This window comes from Pleurodeles waltl, chromosome 1_1, assembly GCF_031143425.1.
Source record: "Pleurodeles waltl isolate 20211129_DDA chromosome 1_1, aPleWal1.hap1.20221129, whole genome shotgun sequence".
Lineage (NCBI taxonomy): Eukaryota > Metazoa > Chordata > Amphibia > Caudata > Salamandridae > Pleurodeles > Pleurodeles waltl.
In genome coordinates this window covers 790356853-790377571 of record NC_090436.1, presented here as the reverse complement: position 1 = coordinate 790377571, position 20719 = coordinate 790356853, and the positions used below count along the sequence as shown (strand labels likewise).

At 45.2% G+C, this 20719-nt stretch overlaps 1 protein-coding gene across 11 annotated transcripts in view; it reads left to right on the top strand.

Annotated features, from left to right (window-relative positions):
• Positions 1-20719, top strand: part of AOPEP (aminopeptidase O (putative)) — a 1364679-nt gene that overhangs the window by 273369 nt on the left and 1070591 nt on the right. For all 11 annotated transcript variants that reach the window (XM_069228080.1, XM_069228005.1, XM_069228042.1 and 8 more), the window contains one exon: positions 8144-8294. In XM_069228080.1, coding sequence (XP_069084181.1) covers positions 8144-8294 — 151 coding nt within the window. The remainder of the gene's footprint in view (positions 1-8143; positions 8295-20719) is intronic.

Below are 20719 nucleotides of genomic sequence, written 5' to 3'. Positions count from 1 at the left end.
ATAGGTCTGGGTAAAGATGGTGTGCAAAATGAAGGAACAGATGATTGTACGAGGAATGCAGTTTTGAGAAGATCAAACAGAAATGTCAGGTCTCCGTCACATCTGAAAGACTACGAATTGATGTGAAAGAACCTCTGAAATTTTCTTTTAGGTTTATGTTTCTCAAAGTTAATTACTGTTATACACATGTTTTCTTTGGTGTGTCATGGGAGGGAGTTGTGTTATATCTGTGGTATTCGGAATCTTTGCTTAGGTGGTTAATGGAATCTTAGTCTGGGGATTCTGTGGAGAATGTTTGACAGACTAAGACGTTTGAGGCGAGGTGCGGAGGCTGGGTTTCTTTGCTCTTGCTAAGCTTCTGCTTTTAGCATCAATAAATGAAGAAACCTGGAAAAGTCCTCATGTTTGCAGACTTCCTTTCTACACCAGCGCACCTTGCTACACCCAGTATTCTCAATGAATTTTAAATCCACACCAATCCAAGAATATTTATGTTCTACCAAAAACCTGGCCTGCTCTGTTATCAGCTCTGAAAATCTCTTGGTTTCCCCTTGGACAAAAGACTTGATTTCCTTAACCATATCAGCTTGGCCACAAAAAGGCAAATTATCAGCTTAAAGTTATCCGCTGGAATCCCCAAGGCACACCTGGCCACGATGAAGACATCGCTACATCCTGCAGCTTGACTGGGGATTACTGGTTTGAACGGGTCATTCCTATCTTGTCTTCTCTTTATTGGTTGCCTATTAAAGTAAGATCCATGCTTTAAGTTGCCTGCCTAGTTCACAAAATCACCCCCTTCGATCAATTGCATTATCTTGCTAAGAAACTGAAATCTTGTGATGATTCCCGACACTTTTGCAGCACTGACCCCATACTATTTTTTTTAATAAATACATTTTATTGCCATTTTCCAAAACAATACTGTACAGTGATAGAGATAGCCTGAGAGGTCATAATTGTCCAACAACAACCAAAGGAAAGGCGTACACGGGATAAATACCTCCCCCACAAGTACCCACCACCCCCCAGCTAAGGACAAATGACCCCATCATAATGCCAATGCCAAACCACCACCTCCATCCAAACACCCAACCCTCCCACTCAGCACAGTGTTCCAAGTAAATAAAAGTGAAGGGCAGAGGTCAATCAAATTGCTCGCATGTACCTCCTGCTTCATACGCCTCTGCCATATGTCCGCTATACCCAGAGGGAAGGAAAATGCACTCAGGTTGGATGTGCAAGGAGACCTGTGTTAGTAGCGGTTCACCTCACTGAGAGTGCTACTCTGCGGGTGCATGTGGGGCACAACGTCACCCCCTTCTGGGATGGACTCATTGCCTGATGTGTCATCTCCTATCCGAAGGCCCTCCCACTCTTCAGCATCTTCCACGGAAGCCAGGCCTGCTTAGCTCACTGACTCCCTACTACTTGACATCCCAGGTTTCACAGAAAAAATTGACCTTTGCACTGGACAGAAGCACTAATGGCCCCACGCTCCCTAACAATGGCCACACGCTTCCGTTTAATACAATCCTATTTCCTTCACACCGCATACCTCACACCCGCCATGTTACATAAAGCAGGCCTCTGCCCCACAGCGGAATGCCCCCGCTGCAGGTATCATACAGCGGATTTCTACCACATGGTATGGACATGCCCGATTATAATGGCCTATTGGGAAAGGGTGGTGCAAGAGATATCTGAGGCCCTACAGAAGGAGGTAAAGAGGTCGCCATTGCCCCTCCTTCTCGGGGTGATGGGTGATACAGAGCTACGAAGAGCAGATCGGTCCTTCTTAGGGGTGGCATGTCTGGTGGCCAAAAGGGACATAATGGCAGACTCGAAGGCCAGGGGGGCTCCGGCACTGACTAAGTGGAGACGGGGAGTGGATTGGTGTGCGCAGCGAGAGAGACTTGTGTACGAGGCCAGAGGTTGCTTACACAAACACAAGAAGATATGGGGGAAATGGGAGGATGTAGTGGGCCTTTAAGAGGGGATGGTGAGTAACATTAGTGATGAAAGCAGCAGGGACCGAGGACTTGACCATTATTGTATTGTTTTGATGCCCGTTGGCATCATGTTGTGCTGTATTCATAATTGTTCTATGCAAAATTTAATAAAATTTCTTTATATAAAAAAAAAAAATTGACCTTTGCTGGAAGTGCCCTCTATTTGGAACTGAGTCCTGATGGAATTTTAGACTTTATCCTCTCACCCGCCTTGAAAAATATAATTCAGAGATTTACTCTTCACTACTTTATACCCAAATGCCACCCCTATTTACATTGATTTGATGCTCTGTAGTGCACCTGATTGATTATATAATATGGCTCTATATTACTTGCACCTTCTCCTTGAATGTAGCTGTGGGTAGGTATTAACTCTGGACCAGTGCTCCCATGTTGTAAAAGCATGATAATTTTTCTGATACTGGATTAGGACAGGCGCCCCCCCCCCCTTCCGTTGTCAGTGCTTGCATCTAGTCCTGCTTTTATATTTAATGGTGCCCCTGATGTGACCTACTTTGCATGTCCCTCAACACGTATCTTTTTGTGCTCATACCGTACTATAGCTTACAAGTGCGGAGACCTGCCTTTCTACTGGTTGTCAGCTTGCTTTTTTACAGTTTATTTTTCTTGCACTCTCTCTTCAATTGCCTGTTATCTGTACAAATTATGCTGTATTGTGTAAAGCGCTCTGATGCTTTTGGGCCTAGTACATGCTGTATAAAAAACGCAAACCATGTAGATAAATAAAATAAATATCTTATGAGCCTTCCATCTGAATGAGATAGTGTGAATAGCTGGCGCTGTGCTGGCAGTAGCTGTCCGAGTGGCTGCCAACACAATTTAAAATCCTGTCATACCTTGATATGCAGTTTAGTGGTGCCCGACCGCCACCCCGATTTTCCTGCCTCTCTTAGGTCTTCAGAGACCTAAGTTAGGTGACAAAGTTTGTGCCTCCCTCAGTTTTAGGACACGGGGCTGGTGGAGAGTTAGTGCTCATCCAAACACTGGATTCAAGTCCCATTTTTAGGTTTGGCTTAGAGACAGCTTTAAGTTTTTCCCGAGTCTCATGTAGGCAAAACAACTCACAAAAAGTACATACATCTATTCATATCTTGGAGGGCTTTTGGGTCTGTTCTCACCTATTGATCTGTTCAAATGTCATTCTTATTTTGCACAAATCGTAGAACAATGGGTCAGCCTACTTTGGCCATTGACTTCTTGCAGTGTGAATAAAGTAATTTTCCTGATCACGTGCACATCCACATTAAAAAAGAAGTGCATGCCAGTATCAGGGCTAGTTGGCCAACACTTTGCTTTGCTATTGTTTTTAATTTCAATTATTTTATCCTGTTGATTTTTTTGTGCGACTTATGATTTTAAACTATGGGCCTGATTTAGAACTCTGCAGGTGGGATACTCCATCACAACAGTGATGAATATCCTATCTGCAGAAATCTAAATCCTAAAGTATTTAATGGGATTTAGGTTTTGGATGATGGGATATCCATCACCGTTGTGATGGAGTAGCCGGTCTGTTGAGTTTTAAATCAGGCCCTGTGTTTTATTGGTACTGTAATCCAAAGCCAATTTTACCTTTTTCTTGCATCAATAAGAATAATATTTTTCTGTGATATACATTAAGTCTAAAAAGGCCCTTTAGACCTTTTCTAAATACGCCTGTCTGCTTGGGAGCACCCATACTGTTCTATTAAAACTATATGTGATGGTTAATTCTAATTAATATTTTATTGTAACCATCCCCTTCCAGAACATCTTACATTCAATTCTGTGAAAGGAAATTGGCAGAGATATACAGGCTGAGTTGTGCTATTTCTGATCTGTGCAGATTACTGCCTTTAGTTACACTCCATGGCTGACTCCTAGGTTGGCAAAGCTAGCACATAAAACCTCTTCTGGTAAATGGTCAAACTCCAACACCCACCACAAATGGGACATACTTTTTGTATTCTGTAGAAACCACAATGTGAATCTATTCACAATCCTGTGCTATAAAATGAAAATGTATCGAATGAATGAATGAAAATGTTTTATAACACGCATCTACTCCTAGGAGTGTCCCAGCACTGAGGATTGCAGATCAAAAAATAAACCCTAACTCTGTTAATGAGAAGAGAACAGTTTTGTTTTCAGTTTCCTATGCAATGTTGATACGGGGCGCAGGGTCTGAAGTTAAGGAGGAAGCTGATACCAGGCCTTAGCTGCCAAAAAGGAGAAAGAACAACCCCACTTTCTCATCTGCCTGACTCCCAGCACTACAACCATGGCAGCCTTGGCCGAGCGCAGGTCTCTCAATATACTATAGAGCTGAAACATTTCAGAAAGGTAGCAGGGACCCAAAGAGGATGGAGCCCCTGGAACCAAGATCAAGTACTTGAAATGATTCTCTTCTTAATTGGCAGTCAATGAAGGAGCTTAGAAGGGTAGAAACCGATGCATGCCAGGGAAGCCTCAGAATTAAATGAGTGGTGGCATTTTGGACTACCTGAAGCAGTCTAATCAGGCCTTCCGACACAGCTCCATGTAAAGGGCATTAGCAAGGTCCAATCTGGACGTTATCAGGGTATAAACCACTTTCTTCCTAGAGTGGAGTGGAAGCAGGAAGAGGAATTTCTTGAATGTGCAGAGCAGCCCAAAACAGAACCTACAACTGCAGAAACCTGTGGTTGGAAAGAAAATTTGTTATCAAACTTGACTCCAAGATCTGAGGTTGGTGGTGGAGGGGAATGTAGGCCAACCCAACTCCCACCAGTTGACTCAATAGGACCCACATGCAAGAATTTCAGTCTGATCAGAATTTCACTTCAGCTGACTCCTGTGCATACAATCAAAGACTGAATGCAGGCAGATTGTGAAAGGGATTTCCACATATGTTAGGTCACTCTCAAAGGAGAGAAGCTACTCCCTTGTCATCGAGATGATGTTACCCCCTAATTATTCAGCCGGGGTTAGGAGGAAGGCAGTTAGAGACATATATATGTTGAATAAAGTAGGACAGAAGGAAGAGCCCTTCGGCACCCCCTTCTTCAGTGGTTTATTAGTTGAAGAAAAGGGAGCCTGCTAGATAGACTGAAGTCCAGAAAAGATTCAGTCCAACCCATTACTTGACCACCGCCACCCCTCCCCCGACGAGATTGACAAGACATTGCCAGATAATGTAGTGGGAGATGATATAGAATGCCACCGAAAGACTAAGTGAGATCAAAGTGGTATTCTTCCCCTGATCCAGGGTCAGCTTAATATGATCTGATACTTCTTACATAGCCATCTCTTTGCTGTGCTTGGAGGAAACTCAAATTAACTGGGATGCCCAGGCCTATATTGATCTAATCAATCAAGAAATTATTATTGACCAGCTTTTTGAGTATTTTAGATAATGCAGGCCAGAAATTTGATAGCACTTTAGGGCCCAGAGAAGGTTTCTTCAATAATGGGACAACCTTAGCATGCTCCCAAGAGACTGGCACCGCACATGTACATAACAAGAGTTTGAAAACCCTAATAATAACAGGGTTAATTACCTCAACCATTAGTGCCAGAATGAAAGAAGATAGGGGGGTCACCCTGGGACCCACATTTACAGTTCAGAATTGCTGTTTCCGACTCCTCAAGAGAGATGGACCTAAACTGAGAGAAGTCACAGCCTTTACAAACTGTCCTCTCATCCAGAGGCATTACCACAGGATATAGGGATGGTATATACAGATTCATCTGAAGTTTGATGATTTTGTGCTCAAAGAAGTCAGCAAGCCTGTTACAGAGTTTGTGGGGAGGGACAGAAGTGCTATTACAAGCCTTAGGAGGCAAAAAAATATTAGTAACCTGAAATATTTCTATGGAGCTATTGGAGACTAATTGATTCTAAGTTCAAAGTAGGAAACTCCTGTGCCGATTTAATAACAGCATGATAGGATCTCAAGGCTTCCTTATACCTGGCCTCACTGGCATGCAAGTACTCCTTGCCCCACTCTCTCTAATCTCTTATAAGCCCACCTTTCTGTGCTTACTTGCACCATTTGTTTCTCCCATAATACTATATTCCATAGTTCAGCATATGAGTTTGCCATCTTTTTCTCATCTTCCCAAGCTGTGGATAATCTTCTATAATTTTACTACAGAAACAAGCAACTGTCACGTGAGCCACAGTGCACTTTTTATTACCAAAGGGTGACGTCAAGTACAGGTGCCAAACGTTTATATCCTAATGAGTTTGAGAGACAATAAATTATCGCCGTAATGGTAGCTTTCAAGTATTTACCGCCAGTGGAATGGTTAACAAACCATGGAAAAGTGACTGGTTGAATGCTTGACTTAATCACAGCTACTGGTACTTACCCGGGCTACATCCCAGTCCTTCAGTTTTTCTGTTCATCATGCCACCTCAGACAGGAACTAGCTAATTGGAAATCTGCCTTGGTCCTGCTCCAGTAGAAACAGTGCAATCGGAATTGCCAGGCCTGATCCCCTCTGATCTTCATGCAACCTATGCAGACGACACCCAGCTAGTGGTGTCCCTCTCCAGTTCCGGGGACTCTCCAGTGACTAATCTCTCTTGCTGCATGAGTGACATTGCCAATTGGATGACCAAGTCCAAACTCAAGTTTAACGATAGGAAATCGGAAGTCCTGGTCCTTGGTAACGGCCCCCTTGCTCACCCTCTTCCCTCTCTCTGAGACGCCTTTAGGTCTCTTCCTCCTCCTAAATCCCAGGTTAAGACTCTAGGTGTGATACTTGACCCCCGGCTTACCATGGATTCCCAAGCCAGTAAAATCTCCTCTACCTGTTTTGCCTCTTGCGGATGTTCAGAAAGATTCTTACCCTTCTCCCTCCTACAGCCAGAAGAATCCTCATTCAAGCCCTAATTCTGTCCCGTTTGGACTACGGAAACTCTTTGTTCGTTAGCTCCCCTCTTTATGTTCTAAAGAAGCTGCAAAGAGTACAAAATGCAGCGGCCAGACTTCTTACCCACTCCTCAAAATACGCCTCCGCTAAACTGGCCATCTCCACCCTCCACTGGCTCCCCGTTAGAGAAAGGATCCAGTTTAAATATCTCTGTATTGTTCATAGGGCCCTACAGGACAAATGCCCCATCTCCCTGAGGAAACACATTTTCCTGCACACTCCTTCCAGGAGCCTTCGCTCCTCCTCTCTTAGGTATGCACACGTTTCTCACTTTAAGAGAGCCTGGGGTAATAACTTCTTCTCTACTAGGGCCTCCCACCTTTGGAACACCCTTCCTACGGAACTCCGTTTTGAATTCTCCGAGCGCCTCTTTAGGAAAAAGCTTAAAACTTTTTTATTCTGTAACTAATACCTACTCTCTCTCCTTCTTGTGTTTCATTACTTTTAGCGCTGGGATGCCTTCGGGTCGCCACGCGCTTTACAAATTCTGAAAACTAAACTAAACTAAACTAAACTTCAGCCTCTTTGGGCCTCATCATTAGGATGCAGCTTGGTTCAAGTGGCACAGTGAGCACGGGGCCTACATCTTGGCATCATACCTAGGGCATTGCATTGAAGGATACAATAAAATGATGGATGGGATGTTTCATTTAATCTCAGTCACTGGTAATTACTCTGGACCACATCCAAGTCCATGGTGTGTTTGTTCACCACACTACCTCAGACAGGGACAGCCATAAGCAAATCAGCGGTGGTCCTACTCCTGTAGTCCAATCCAGGCCAGGTTCCATCTGAACCCTAATGCAGCAACCCCAAAACCACGTCAGCCTACAGCTGATGGGGTGCAGCTTTAGTTCCAGTGGTGCAGTGAGCATGGTACCCACTGCGCATACCCATCCCATTCATAGCATTGCAATGAGGAATAAAAGAAAGTGACGGGTGTAATGGTTTAATTAACCTCAGCCACTGGTCTGCATCTACCTAGTGGAGAGTAGAGCGATTTAGGAGCAAAGGCAGAACAGCACAATAGAGTTGCCTGCTAGACAATTATATGTACCGCACAGAAGCACACCACATCTTACCCTTTTCACAATTTTTTTTTTTCCTTACGCACTGTAATCACAATAATCACAATTGTATCTGCTGTTGTTAAAGTGCTGGTTGTTGCGTTGTGTACTGTCCTACATAAACTGTTGTCCCTTCTGTTGTAGGTCTCTGCGGTTGGTTCTACTACGTGACCATGCCAATGCCCGCCTCCACCTTCACAATAGCTGTTGGATCGTGGGCAGAAGTTGCAGCTGACCCCCAAACGAGAGACCCCTCAGCTTCCTTAACTTCCTTACATCCTAGTGATGATTTCAGGTGGGTTGTTTTATCCAGAATATTTCAAGAGTGATATTCTAAATTTGTTTGAGAAGATGCAGTAGGGGGGAATCATTGAGCTGAACTGAAACGTGTTTAGTCAGAGAAGAAAAGGAGCCCATCCAGGGCCGGACTTGGAACGCAAAGCAGTCCTGGCAATTTTGTCAGACCAGCCCCGGCAAGGAGCCTGGAAAACATAGTGGGTGGATTATACTGCATTGCTTCTTTTGTTACTGGGGCCAATATTGCAGCACCATTCCAAAACCGGCCCCCAGTAACAAAACGGACCCCCACCCCTCCACCCTCCCGGGGAAACGCCTGATGCCCGCTACGGCTAGACCGGCCCTGTGCCCATCGCCGGAAGTGATCTATGTAGCTCCTTTGGACAAAAGGAAGAGGGGTGTAGGGCAAGACAATTAGCTTTCAAAGAGGCCCAGACAAGTGGAGCGACAAAGCTATTCAGGAATCCCCGAGTCGGCACTTTGCCCCCACCGATAGCCTTGTGGTTTACTTTAGTCGGGACTGTTGTATAATAAACTTGACAAACTATCAGCTTCTGTAAACTGCTTTTCTACGATGACTATTCGATCAGGCATGTTTGTAATCATATCTTTAGTTAATGATGAACTGAGAAGGTTGTGCCTATCTAGTCCATTGCTTCAGGAAATAATATATTACACATTGTATACACTGCTGTAACATCTTGAAATTAATCTCAGAACAAAATACATTCACACCTTGACTTTCTTCCCTGAGTAGCAACGCAGAAAACCACATCACAATAGTTCAAGGCAATGTAAAGCACTCCCGAAAAACAGAGTATGTTTCTTCCCATAATACATTTGGGATTTTTTTTGTATTCGTTTGAACTTTTTGTCCTAGTGCTAAATATATCAGGTTGAGACTTGAAAACTGTGTCCCAACAGAGTGGAAAATCTTTCTCGTACATTTTCTCGAGGATAGCTGTCTGTTGGAGTTGCACAGGAGCACATTAACAAATGATACAAACTGAACTAAATAGTAATTTTCAAAGTTAATAAGCCTGGCTATTTATCAGTGTAAATGCGTGTTAAAAGATGGGTCACTTTGTGTCTGTGCGAGATGCATTCATGGGCATGATTGGGAATGAGGGATTGAGTCTGGTTACACCTAACTGGGTGAGTGAATGTGATAGAATGCAAGTGATTAGATGATTGTGAGAAGACATGCTTAATGCTTGCACACTATTAAGCAGTACCTAAAAAATGTTCATTTACAAACAGTGACAGGGGTGAAAGAGCGGGGAGTTACAAAACTGGTTCTCTGTTAACGGGAGTAGGACTACACTGGGGAACTCCACTAGTGAACACTTCTATGAGTGAACACCACCATCCTGAGAAGCTGTCAAACCATGGAAGGTCTTCCAGACAAGTCGAAAAAATCTTGGCTGGATGTCACATGTGGTCAGATGGCCGATTTAGGTTGGATCGAAATTAACTAAAAAACCTTCACCTTTATGCAGTAACTCGCCACACAAAGGCAGCAAAACGTCATGCTGGTGGACTGGCAAGAGAGAGGAGTGTTTTTTAAGGGGTGCAGGGTCACACAAGCCAACACATTTTGGGAAACCAATGATCTGAGAAAAATAGAGGAATATCACCCCTTGTTACTACCATCAACCTAGAACAAGAGAAAGAGAAAATAGAGAACAGCGACCAGAATGGTACAGAGAAACACAAAGGAGGGTGTCATATGCTGACCCTTACCTGACCGAGGTTCCTTCTCCCTTCCAGTTAAGTGGGGTCTTATTGAGAAAAAGGAAAGATTCACAACCGTGAATAGTAGATAAAACGAGGAGAGGGGGTGGAGAAGGATGTCATTCCTGACCATTTGCTAATGGAGGTTCCTTTTCCATTCCGGGAGCTAGATTCCTACACTGGCTGTGACTGAGTGAAGTTCTCCTTCAATTCTGAAATTACAAAATACATCTTCATTTTCTTGGGCACATAGGGACGTTATATTGGTGTGAAGGAAAACACTCTGGGACTGAAAGTAAAGTAGTGTGAAGGAAAAATACCTTGGAATAAATGAGCGGAGAGCACTGTGGACAAAGACTTGGTGATGATTATAAACATTTTAGAAATACAGTCGCAGAGAAAAGTGTTTCCCTAACGACAGACATTGCAATTTTAAATGCAAATACACTGATTATTTTTGTTTGGTAACTTTGGGGCTTTAACTAGTTGCAGAAGAGTACTTTATACGTTTTTATGTAAAGGTCATTATCACATTACCCAGCCTTCCTTGAAAGAAAATGTCATAATGAAGCAACATTTTGTCCAACAACAGGAAAGCTGGGAGTAGCCCCCTCGGCTGGTGAGACTGCATCAGCAGAGTTAAGCCGTATCATGAAAAAAGTGTGTGTTATCGAAGAGTCAAAAGATCAAGTCCAGGTTGTGTGTGATGAACTTGCAAGGCACGTACTGAAAAATAATGCATGTGAGGTACTCTAGTTCAAGTTGTCACTTAGTCCAATCTCCACCTCAGGCGAAACCAACCAGTTAAGCAAGAACTTCTCTACTATTGATGAAATACGCTATGATGAACATTTGATTAATAAACAGGTTAAGCATGTTAAGTAAATATTAGGAGCAGATGGCAGGCTATCGCTGCCTCTTTTCTTGTGGCCCTAACATTAGATTTTTTGTCCCGCAAGTCCATTTTAGGTCGAGCACGCTTTGACCTGTCGTAAGTATTGTGGGCTTCTAGCCACGCCTACTGCACATTCATCACTATCACTCGTTCGTGGGCTTGCCTTTCAAAAATCCTTTGTTATCATTGATAAATGCTTTACGTTTGTCCCTCCTTGGGGCTGTTTTGTTACCGCCTTGCAGATTGCCCCTGTTACATGGACAATTGGAATGGATTACCAATATGTCTGACTGTGAGCGAACTTATTTTTCCGTTTGTCTCTCTCCTCTGCGCTCATGCTCATGGCACTTTGAATTGGTTCGCCTATGTCAACTGCTTTACTTTTCATTTCAATTTATGTGGCAAGAAAAGTCCTATTAGGAATTTAAAATGCGAATAGCTCTAACTCGAGCAAATGCGACACCTATTGCATTAGAATTGCTTGTTTATGTCAGGAAGTATGTTTGCAGCTTACACTTTGGAACATAAACTACAAATAGCAGTACTGGTTACAGGTGGCAAATGCAAAAAACAAAAAAAATCCAGTTGTAGATGGAACCAAGAAAAATGGGAATACATACCCGTAAACATGTTCATTCAACAATATAGGGGAACTTATGCATTTAAGAGTATGGTCACATTAAGATGAATGGAGACTGGACACTTTTTTTGGGAGGGTGATGGTTTGAAAAGCGGGCGCCCCCACTGAAGTCTTTGGAGGCATCGTGCTCCTCAGGCAGATAAATAGGAGAGACAAGATGGTGACACATATCCAATGCAGGTGAGGTGACAAATACGGAGTAGGTGATGTACAATGCTCCTAACACCTTTTTTTTAACCAAAAGAATCGAAACGAATTTGTTAACTTTGGAGACTTGCCCTAAAATATTGGTGAGGATGAGTTCACCACAAACAAATTTACTGTTAAGGAGATCTCCAAAATCACATAAATGTGTAAGTAGAGTGATGCTGTGAAGGGCTTGCACGTGAACAGAAATGCTTTGAGCAATTGCATTCAACTAATTAGAGCAGTGTCAGAGATACAATCTCAGTATTTCTGTTCCTGTCATGATCAAAGTAGTAACAAGTATTGACAAAGCATATAGGTCTCGCCTTTAGTTACCTATTGGCTTTGCCAGTGCCTTTTGTGATGCTTTACAGTGTTAGAGTTTTCCCTGACGCTGTGCAGCATGGTCAAAAAATAAAATGAAAAAGCACAATAGGGTGTCTGCTGATGGCAGTCATGTCATTCCACTGGAGTGGACAAGCATGGTGGTGTGTGCTTGTACCTGTAGACTGGGGGTTGCTTTAATGTTTATTTACCAATCCACGACTCCAGGAGCCATTTGGATAGGTAAATACAAAAATTAAGATTTTTGGCTGCAGAAGTGGGTATATTGGAGGAGCGAATAGGGGAGCGGTTGGAGGGCAAAGAAGGAAAAAGTATCACATGAGGGAGAAAGCCACTCTGGGAATGGGGGAGAAGCAAAAATGGAGAGAAGAACATAGAGTGTGAGAGGGCACTGGAGAAAAGAACATGGGGGTTTAGGAGAATAATAAGCACATAAAAATGGCTGCAACATGGGGAACGGGGGAAGAAGCAAACAAGAGAAACACAGTGCGAAAAGTGGTGGAGTGTCCGCCTTCTACCATCTCCCCCTAAGTTGACCGCACAGCCTTTCAACACCATCTGAATGCATGCTTCAATCATCCTATTCATGTGCTCAATCATTAGCTTGAGGCAAGTATAACACTATCCTGAGGTCCACAACACCCATGCTCTTCAAGAAGGTATACAGGTCTTCTGAAACAAGTTTATTTATTGCCATTTATTATCGCCCAGGGTAACCCTTCCTTTGAAAACGATTCTTTCAACTTTTCAGTATCTGCTGGAATGGTAGTCTGCCTCACACTTTTGCCCCAAGTGCACTTGAAATAATAATCCAAAAACAACCGTGCGCTCACTGATAATAAATCAAAAGGCCCTCATAGTGTACGCAGCCAGCTCACTCACCTGCAACCACAGTATCCCAGCAGGAGGCAAAAGATCTTCTCGAGTCTTATTTCCTTATATCTCATTAATAACATTCCTTCAGCACATCTTCTACTATGGTGTCCGTTCTTGACCACCAATACATTTCCCTAATCTTGGCGTTTGTCTCAGTCCTGCCCTTGTGCCCCTCATGTGCAAAATGTATAATCTTTTCGCACATCTATACTGGTGTAATCGATATTCCAGCCTTCTTTCGTGCCCATTCAACTCATCTGACACACTTCAAAATTATCTAGGATTAGCAGAATCCTATCCCTCCGTGGCTATCTTTTCACAACTTGTTCCTCCATTTTCTTCAGCACCTCATTTCCTATACCCTCTTCTTCCTACTCCTCCAATGCCATCTCTCACCCACATGACTCTTTCATCTTCACCAACAACAGATCCTATTCCCCCAACTGCAGTTACCTGAAAAGACAGTCTGCAACTTTGTTTTTTGCCAAGTCTCAATCCAGGCTGACATCCTCTGTGACGTCCTTTCCGAGCCTCTGCATGAAAATGGCCGCACAAGGTGTTTGTGGTATGACCTGACAACAAAAGGAAAATCCCACAAAGATCATCCAGCTATAACCCAGTGTTTGCATCCTTTTTTCGTTTTTTTAATGGCTCTTTCATTGACAGTGTCAAGGCCTTTGTTAGCCATGCATGTAGGAACCGATGACCTAGATTTGATGTATATTGCCTAAAACAGGATACCTGCTCAAACCTGCAGTGAGTGGCCAACAGATGGCCTCAAGGGTCTACAATAAGGATGCAAGAGGAGTCAAGGAGAAACCCATCATGTTGGGAGCAAGGCCCCGGAACTCCGTGGACAAGCTGATACTAAACGGTCTCCGTGTCAATGAGGACAGGGTAATAGAAATACATTTGAGATGGGAGTTGTAAAATAATCCATCGGAGTGATGAAGAGAAGTGGGAATGGTCTTCTTAACAGTCCAGACTTGCTGCTGACTGCTCATGCATGCATGAAGGTAAGTACATTCATGATAGAACAACTCCGAAGTATGGTAACATCAGTGCACACGTACTTATGAGAAGTGCTTCAAAAGACTGATGTAAGGAGTATATTGACAACAAAATATTGGTCTCCCAAACTTACTATATAGTGCAGCTCCACTTTAATTCAGAAGAGGCTTCAACAGGGCAGGGATCTATGTGCGCTAATCCTTTATTGCTTGTCACCACCCCATTATGCGTTTTGGCCAGCTGCCCAGCCTTGATCACCTAATTAGCACTATCTTGGATGCTATTTTTAGTGTGTTTCAGCCTACCCATAACAAACATAGACAAAATGGTATGCTTACACCCTTGCGTGTCCTCTCAGTACTCACTGGATTTCATCTCATGTTAAGCAAACATTAATTTTGAACTTGGCAAAATCATTCTATAGTCATATAGAAAATTAATTCATGTAAACAGTAAATAATAATCTGAAAGGTACGTCTAGTTGCAGATTCCTTACCTTCATCGGTCAACTCCACGGGCGTTGTTGGCGTAGAAGTACCCATGATGACGTCAGGAGTAGTACATAGATGCCGCCTCAGTGCAGTGACGTCAGTTAATTTCCTTCTGCGCCACGCACTGATCCGGTTAGAGCTACCCTGGTCTCTTTTTGAATGATTTAGACCATTTTGTTGAGTTTTTTGGTAAGTTTTTGGTGCGTCAAGATGTCCCCGAAGACCGGTTTCAAGCCGTGCGAGGACTGTCACTGCATGATGGTCGGGAGGCCTTTGGGTTCTTTGCCGGCAGCTTTAGCTTCGGCCACCAAGGTCCTCTCCGGAGCTGCATCGACGACGGTCGTACCACTGAGACCTTCTCCAGCACCGGTTCAATTGGATGTCGGTGGTGCTCACCATCAACGTCGACCTGATCCTCATCCCCGCCGACTCGGAGTCGGAACGGCGTCAGCTGACGCCGTCTCTGTTTTCGATGGGGCCTACTCACCACAGGTCGTATTTGGACCCTTTTTCCTATGGGCTCGAATTCAGGGAAGGATTGGAGGGGTCCCTGGACCCTTATGAATACCAGGACGACCATAATTTGGACTGGGTACAGGAGTTGGGTGAGACCAGTGGCCTGGACACTTCTCCAGACGCTGGCATGCTGCCTTCTCCTACCGTGGCTATGGCGGACGGAGCGACTTACTCTATGGCAGTCAGTAGGGGGGCTGAGGTCCTTGGCCTTGAGCTGCCTACTGTACAGGCCAGGTCAAATCTCCTGATGGAGGTGCATCAGCCAGGGGCTTCCACATCTGAGTCTCTTCTGCCATTCAATGAAGCCCTCACCGATGTCCTCTTGGGTACTGGGTCCAAACCCAACACAGGGGCTCCCCTGAAGAGGACTATCGCACGCTGCCATCGGCCCGCCCCAGACGACCCTAAATTTCTGTCCCAAAACCCCACGCCTGGCAGTTTTGTCATCCAGGGTCCCCCTCTTCCTCAGGTGCATTCCCTTCCGCACCCCCAGATAGGGAATCAAAAAGGCTGGAACAATTTGGGAAGAAGATGTTTTCTTCTTCTAGTCTTGTGCTGCGGTTCTTGAGCACCGCATGATTTTTGGGCCGCTATACCCACTCTCTGTGCGATACGGTTGCGCAATCGTCTCCCAACCTGTCAACTGATGGGAGAGTTGCGGCGAAGTTCACAATCCGATGAGTGCTGGACACAACTGACTCTCTAGGCAGATTGGTTGCGATGACGGTGGCCTCATCGGAGCTGTTCTGGACACAGTGCAGTTTCGGGCGTATTGTCCTGAAAATCGAATCCAAGATATTCAGGCTATGATTCTGATCTTTCAGATTCTGTCTTAGGTTGCGGTGAGACTGACTCTGAGGCTGCTGTTCCTCATGGCCTCCTGCATCCTGCTAGTGACACGTGCCAGATGGCATATGCGGGCTCTGCAATGGGACTGGAGTTCCAGTGGGCGCATCATCAGGGAAATCTCTCTGACATGATCCAGATCTCGGAGGGGACTACAAAAGCTCTGCAGTGGTGGTTTTTGAATCTGCATTGGGTCCACTGCAGATCCCTCTCCTTTCCCCAGCCAGATTTATCCATAGTGACAGATGCGCCACTTCTGGGTTGGGGCAGCCACATGGGAGAGGTGGAGCTCAGAGGCCTCTGGTCTCCAGCGGAGTCTGGGCTCCATATCAATCTTCTGGCGCTCCAGGTGATCATGCTTGAGTTGAAAGCATTTCTTCCCTTTCTCAAGGAGAAAGTAGTGCAAGTGTTCACGGACAACACTACCAGCGTGTGGTACTGCAACAAACAGGGTGGAGTAGGGTCCTGGACCCTTTGTCAGGAGACACTACGCCTCTGGACATGGCTGGAACATCAGGGCATTACCCTAGTGGTTCAACATGTGTCGGGCCCACTGAATGCCAGAGCAGACTAACTCAGCCGTCGATGCACAGCCGATCACGAATGGCATCTCCATCCGGAGGTGGTCTCTTTCAGCAGTGGGGAGACCCTTGGTTAGATCTGTTTGCCTCCGCAGAGAACACGCAATGTCAGCTGTTTTGCGTGTTGGAGTTTCCAAGGCGGCACTCACTCAGAGATGCTTTTCATCTCCAGTGGAACTCCGGCCTCCTTTTTGTCTACACCACTTCTGCCCAGAGTTCAGAAGATCAGGAACGACTGGGCCCAAGTTATCTTGGTGGGTCCGGACTGGGCACGGAAAGTATGGTATCCAGAGCTATTGAGCATGGCCACCGATCTGCCACTCAGACTGCCTCTTTGGGCAGATCTTCTCTAGCAGCAACAGGGGACAGTTCTCTACCCAAACCTGTCCAATCTCTGCCTTCATGCATGGAGATTGAGCAGTGGAAGTTGATGACTTTTGACCTTCCACCGTAAGTCTGTGATGTTATCTTGGCAGCCAGGCGTCCCTCCACCAAAACGATATACGCCTGTCGTTGGCATAAGTTTGTGGCATGGTGTACCAACAAATCTGTTGATCCCCTCTCTGCTCCTCTTTCTGAGGTTCTTTTGTTCATTCTTTCTTTAGTCCAGCAGTGCTCTGCTTTGGGCACCCAGAAAGGGTATTTATCGGCTTTTTCAGCCTTTCTTAGGTTACTTGATCAGCCCTCACTCCATAAGTCTCCTTTTGTCAATTGATTCCATAAAGGTCTCACCCATTTATTTCCTCCCACTCCACTTATCATGCTTCAGTGGTACCTCAATTTTGTCCTTACTTACTTAATGTGTACTCCCTTTGAGCTGATGCACAATTGCCCTTTACAGCTCCTCACTTTCAAAACTGCCTTTCTTGTTGCCATCACTTCTGCTTGCAGAGTAAGTGAGCTTCAAGCTCCTTCTTCAAAGCCTCCATTCTTGTCTGTGCATCCTGACAAGGATGTTACGCCTTTTCATGTAGGCCAGTCCATCAACTTTTTACGCACCCCCACATCCTTCTCTTGAGGAGGAGAGATTCTACCGTCTGGACCCAAAAAGAGCATTGGCATTCTATCTAAATTGGACTAAAGATTTCCAGGTGGAGGATCAACTCTTTGTTGGATATGTGGGTGCGAAGAAAGGGAAGGCGGTGCAAAAACGTACCAGCTCTCGATGGGTACTTCTTTGCATCAAGATGTGCTACGCTTTGGCCAAGAAGCAACTCCCTGAAGGCTTGCACGCTCATTCCATCCGAGCAACTGCTGCTTCCAATGTGTTAGTACTCGGAGTTCCTGTTCTGGATATCTGCCAGGCAGCTATGTGGGCATCCGTGCATACGTTTGCTAAACATTACTGCCTGGACAGTCAGGTCTGTCGTGACAGCTACTTTGGTCGTTCGGTCCTGCAGGACTTTCAAGTATGATCTTGGTTCACAGCCCACCTCCGAGGATGGCATTGCTTGGGTATCTATTCTAAGGTAAGGAACCTGCAACTAGAAGTCTCTATCAGATGTACAAGTTACTTACCTTTGGTAACAACATATTCTAGTTGCAGATTCCTTACCGACCCACTCATCCTCTTCACTTGCGAACTGATTTCTAGGGACAGGGATTCCCCCTTCAGGTCATTAGCTCTGGCACACCAATCTCAGTGTTCTTAGTGACTCTGCGGTTTGGCGTGGAAAGTCATTAAAGAAACTGACATCACTGCACTGAGATGGTGTCTATGTACTACTCCCGCGTCATCACGTCAATTACGACGCCCGCGGAGTCGACCAATGCCACCTACTGATGCGCAAACGTACTGCTCGAAGACAAAATCTCCAGATCCAGTCTGACGCCTGTAGGAAAATTCTAAGGTAAGGAATCTGCAACTAGAATATGTCTCTACCAGATATTTAGTTACTTCAAACATAATGGTCTACATTACCACAACGTTTTTTCCAAATGCGACGTAATTAGAAAAACATTGTGATGTGGACAATGATGCCAAAAAGAGCATTTTGTTTATGGTACATCAAATCATGTTTGTGGTGGTGACTATCAATAAAGGATGTTATCGCCACAGATCCCTGCCAGGCCCTCTTTAGAATTGAAGTGGTGCTGCAGGATTTGTGACGGACTGCTGGTGCGGTATGCCGACACGCTCCCTCACTTAAGAGCACTGTGCATGCCGGCAAAAAAAAATATATATATATACATATATTTACTTAAAAATCAAAGGTTACAGGTTCATCAGAGTTAGGCTCACATTTTGAATGTACCAAACCATAGAAATTCACCTGTGATAGTTAGTTATCTCAAGTAAATAAAACTCGTGCCCTAAGGGAACTATAACTAGCACCCCCACCACTTGAGATACTTGAGATAACTCTAACTTTAACAGGTGTATATCTATGGTTTGATACATTTAAAATGTGAGCCTAACTATGACAGCCCTGTAACATTTGTTTTTTTGCAGCGAATTTGTAAGTTTTAGTTTTTTTAACATGAAATACTTTTCATTACTGTGCGTTAATCCAACCACCACCACCGCTGCAGCCAGGCCCTGCGACCAACCCCTATAACCACCCAATTCCACCCTCCTCACAGCCTTCAGCCGTGCACAGCTGGGTTTGTCCGCAGGGCCAACCCATACACCACCCAACCCCATCCCCCAAGGCCTGGTCATATGACCTGGGAGCCCCAGGGCACCCAGTGACAGTGCTGGGGACTGCATGGGTAGCCTGAAGGCCCTCTTGGTCCCAGCCAGATCCCCACCTCCTGAGGGAGCTGGCATTTCAAAGATGCAGGGAGGGACACAGAAGAAGCTGCTCTTGCCTGGTATTTGATGTGGTTTCAAAGTTCTAAGTACCCAGGGCCCCTGGTAACCAGGTCAAATGGGCCAGATCTCTTTCCCAAAACTGTTGTGATGTATTAACACAATTGGCAACACATTTAGCTGCCACTATAAGTTCCCAGTAAATGGTACTTAGGTACCCAGGGCATGGAGCACTAAGGGTAGGCTCCTAAGGGCAGCAGCACAGATTGTGCCACCCTCAGAGACCATGCATCCAAGTGCACCCAACACTGCCATTGCAGGCTGAGTGTCCTGGTGCAATCCTAAAATGCAAAACGTGCATGGCACACAGCCTGTATGACCTGTCCACCACACACAGCATGCAATATATGTAAGCCACCTCTCTTGCAGGCCTTCCAGCCCTAAGGCATGGTGCACTGAAATGCAAGTGTTGGCATAGATGCATGAGCAATATGCTCCTGCTGTGTCCTTGCCAAACCTGGAACATAGTAAGTGAACAGAGCAGCCATTTTAAGTGCATGTGCTGGAAACTGGTCAGTACGAGTTTCTCAGCTACATGATGGCCACTCTGAACCTTGGGGCGTTTGGTATCAAGCAACTCAGAACAATAAATCCACACTGGTACCAGTATTGGATTTATTGCAAAACTTACCCATTGGCCACCTTAGAGGTGCCCCCTGCAAAAGCTAACTAACCCTGGCATGGTTGCTGGCCGGTCACAACCAGCCTGCCATCACCAGGCAAGATTCTGGAACCCTGGGGTGAGAGCCTGTGTTCTCTGGGTTCAGAAAACAAAGCCTTTCATTGACAAAGGAACCCTCTTCCCCCCAGGAATGTGCACTGCTCTGCCAGTGAGCTTAAAAGGGCTTACCGCCTTTGAAACTCGACCCCGACTTTTGACAGGAGCGACGGTGGGAAAGTGCACAAAGGACAGGAGGAGTGGCCCCCCCAGCTTGCACCACCCCTAAGGTGTTGCATGTGAGGTGACCTCCCCATTTCATTTTCCTCCATCCTGCATGGTAGAAAAATAGCCTATAAGGGATAGGGAAGTGACGTCTGCCCACATGAAGTGGTCACATAGTGGGTGTAGCCATCCTAAGGTAGATGATTAATTGGTTACTACTAGGGACTCCCCTAAATGCAGTATTTAGTGGGCACACCTCGACCTGCAGATCAGATTCCAAGGACACAAGAATGCCAGCAACAAAGAAGACCAAAGGTTCGAGAACTGCATTCCTGCTGCAGAAAGAAAAAACCACCAAACCCTGCCTGCTGCACTCAGGACTCGATAATGGCCGCTGAAGAGTGGCATGTCATTGGAAGGACTTTACAAAACCCCTGAAAATCGCCAAAGATCTCCGTCCAGAGTGAAGGCATTACTCCTTGCAACAAAGAGGCAAAAGACCAGTGAAGTCCAGTACACTGACTGTCCTCTGACCAAGGAACCGGACACAGCAGCCAGACCAAATTCCATCCGATGGACCCTGAGGACAAATCCTGCAAGTGAGGTG